Source organism: Cebus imitator, unplaced genomic scaffold, assembly GCF_001604975.1.
Source record: "Cebus imitator isolate Cc_AM_T3 unplaced genomic scaffold, Cebus_imitator-1.0 Scaffold318, whole genome shotgun sequence".
NCBI classification, from domain to species: domain Eukaryota; kingdom Metazoa; phylum Chordata; class Mammalia; order Primates; family Cebidae; genus Cebus; species Cebus imitator.
The window spans coordinates 2,070,058-2,072,249 of record NW_016107633.1 but is presented as its reverse complement, the minus strand read 5'-3'; the positions used below and the strand labels follow the sequence as shown (position 1 = coordinate 2,072,249).

The 2,192-nt window shown below is 47.7% G+C and overlaps 1 protein-coding gene across 1 annotated transcript in view; it reads left to right on the top strand.

Moving 5' to 3' along the window:
• Positions 1-2,192, top strand: part of GPATCH1 (G-patch domain containing 1) — a 51,447-nt gene that overhangs the window by 14,013 nt on the left and 35,242 nt on the right. Inside the window, exons 4-5 of the mRNA XM_017504246.2 lie at positions 161-321; positions 972-1,069. Coding sequence (XP_017359735.1) covers positions 161-321; positions 972-1,069 — 259 coding nt within the window. The remainder of the gene's footprint in view (positions 1-160; positions 322-971; positions 1,070-2,192) is intronic.

Sequence of the window (2,192 nt, the reverse complement as noted above, 5' to 3'; positions counted from 1 at the left end):
AAAAAAAAAAAAAAAAAAGTCAGTGTGTACATCTGTCACTCTGCTGATCCTGACCTAAATTTTGTAGTTTTAACTTTTTTTAAAAACAGAAATAAAGCTATGTGATGTATTGTGTTTAATCACTTTCCAAATAATATAATTGTTTGAATTTTTTTTGAAGGATCTCAGTGAATTTGGGATAGCACCTAAAGCGATTGTCACCACAGATGACTTTGCCTCCAAAACCAAAGACAGAATACGAGAAAAGGCCAGGCAGTTGGCCGCTGCCACGGCCCCTATTCCTGGAGCCACCCTCCTTGATGACCTCATAACGCCAGCAAAGTGAGCATTTCCTTCTGACTGTTGTGATCTTAGCACAGGTGTTTTGCATGTATATGATTCTCTTGCTTAGGGATAGTTTGATTGCAAGTAAGACAAACCTTCTTAGGCTCAAAGTCTAAGTGAAAAAGGGGTTTTGCCAAAAGGGTCTTGCACTGTCATTGTATAAGAGATCAAGAACTCCAGCCACTAGCTGTGCTGCTGGGGTTTACGGAGGCTGGAGCGCTGTTAGGAATTGCAGTGACTTCTCCCGCCACCCCTCCGACCTTATAGCCTTGCTCGTCTGCCTCCTTCTACCCTCTCTTTCTGTGTATCTCCTTGCTGTGCTCCTGGGCTTGTGGCCCGATATGGCAGCCTTAGACCTTCATAGATTCCCAGGCCACATGCCTGGCAAGGACTATCTATTGTCCCTGTGGGCCCATCCTAAAGGCCCGGGAGAGAAGACATCTGATTGACTTCCCCAGTTTAGGCATGTACCCCCATGCAGCCTGCTGTGGCTGGAATGGCAGGGTCACACCAGTTGTCACGTGGGTGAGGGCAAGGGCCCAGGCAAGGCAGGTCTAGGAATGGAGCAGGAACTCAGAAGCTGCTTATTTCATTCTCTTTGTTAGCATTATTTTGAAGAGTTCATTTTCAATGCCCTGCTATCCTAGATTATCCGTTGGTTTCGAACTGCTAAGAAAAATGGGTTGGAAGGAAGGGCAAGGAGTTGGTCCTCGAGTAAAGAGACGTCCGCGCCGCCAGAAACCGGGTATGTATGTTAGCTCATTAACTGGCATCACTTCTGCTGGGTGATTTTTGGTTTTTTTTGAGGTCTTTGTCCGTCACCCAGGCTGGAGTGCCGTGGTGCGATTTGGGCGCACTGCAGCCTCATCCTCCTAGGCTCAAGTGATCCTCCCACATCAGCTCCGCAAATAGCTGGGACCACAGGCACGTGCCACTATGATAATTTTTTGTATTTTTTATAGAGACAGGGTTTTGCCATTTTGCCCAGGCTGGTCTCCATCACCTGAGCTCAGACAGTCCACCTGCCTTCGCCTCCCAAAGTACTGGGATTACAGGTGTGAGCCACTGTGTCTGGCCAAGAGTGTACATTTTAATGGCTGCAAATTCTACTAAACAAAATAGCTGGGCCCAGTGGTATGTGTGTCTTCTGAGGCTTTTTATGTGTCACGCATGATAGCTTCCAGAAAGGCTGTACTAGTTTATGCTTTTTGCCAGCAGCATATGAGAGTTCATGTTTCCTACCCTCCCCAAAAGTCACAATTTAACCTTATGACTTTTTACTTATTTCTTGTCCTTAAGTCTCCCCAGCCAGACTATAAGTGACTCTTTGAGGGTAGCAGTCATTCCTTTTGGGTTCTCCATGTTGTGGGGCAGAATTGGTTACTCGTTGACCACATTATTGCCAGGTAGGGCAGGTGCTGGTAGAAAATGATTCCTGGCTAGGTGCAGTGGCTCACACCTATAATCCTAGCACTTGGGAAGCTGAGGTGAGAGGATCCTTGAGCCCAGGTGACCAGCCTGGGCAACATGGTGAAACCCTGTATCTATCAAATATACAAAAATTAGCCAGGTATAATGCAGTGTGGCTGTAGTTCCAGCTACGACTCAAGAGAGTAAGGTGAAGACTGGGCGTGGTGGCTCTCACCTGTAATCCCAGTACTCTGGGAGGCCAAGGCGGGTGGATCACCTGAGGTCAGGAGTTTGAGACCAGCGTGACCAACATGGAGACACCCCATTTCTACTAAAAATACAAAATTAGCGGCCGGGTGCGGTGGCTCAAGCCTGTAATCCCAGCACTTTGGGAGGCCGAGGCGGGTGGATCACGAGGTCAAGAGATCAAGACCATCCTGGTCAACATGGTGAAACCC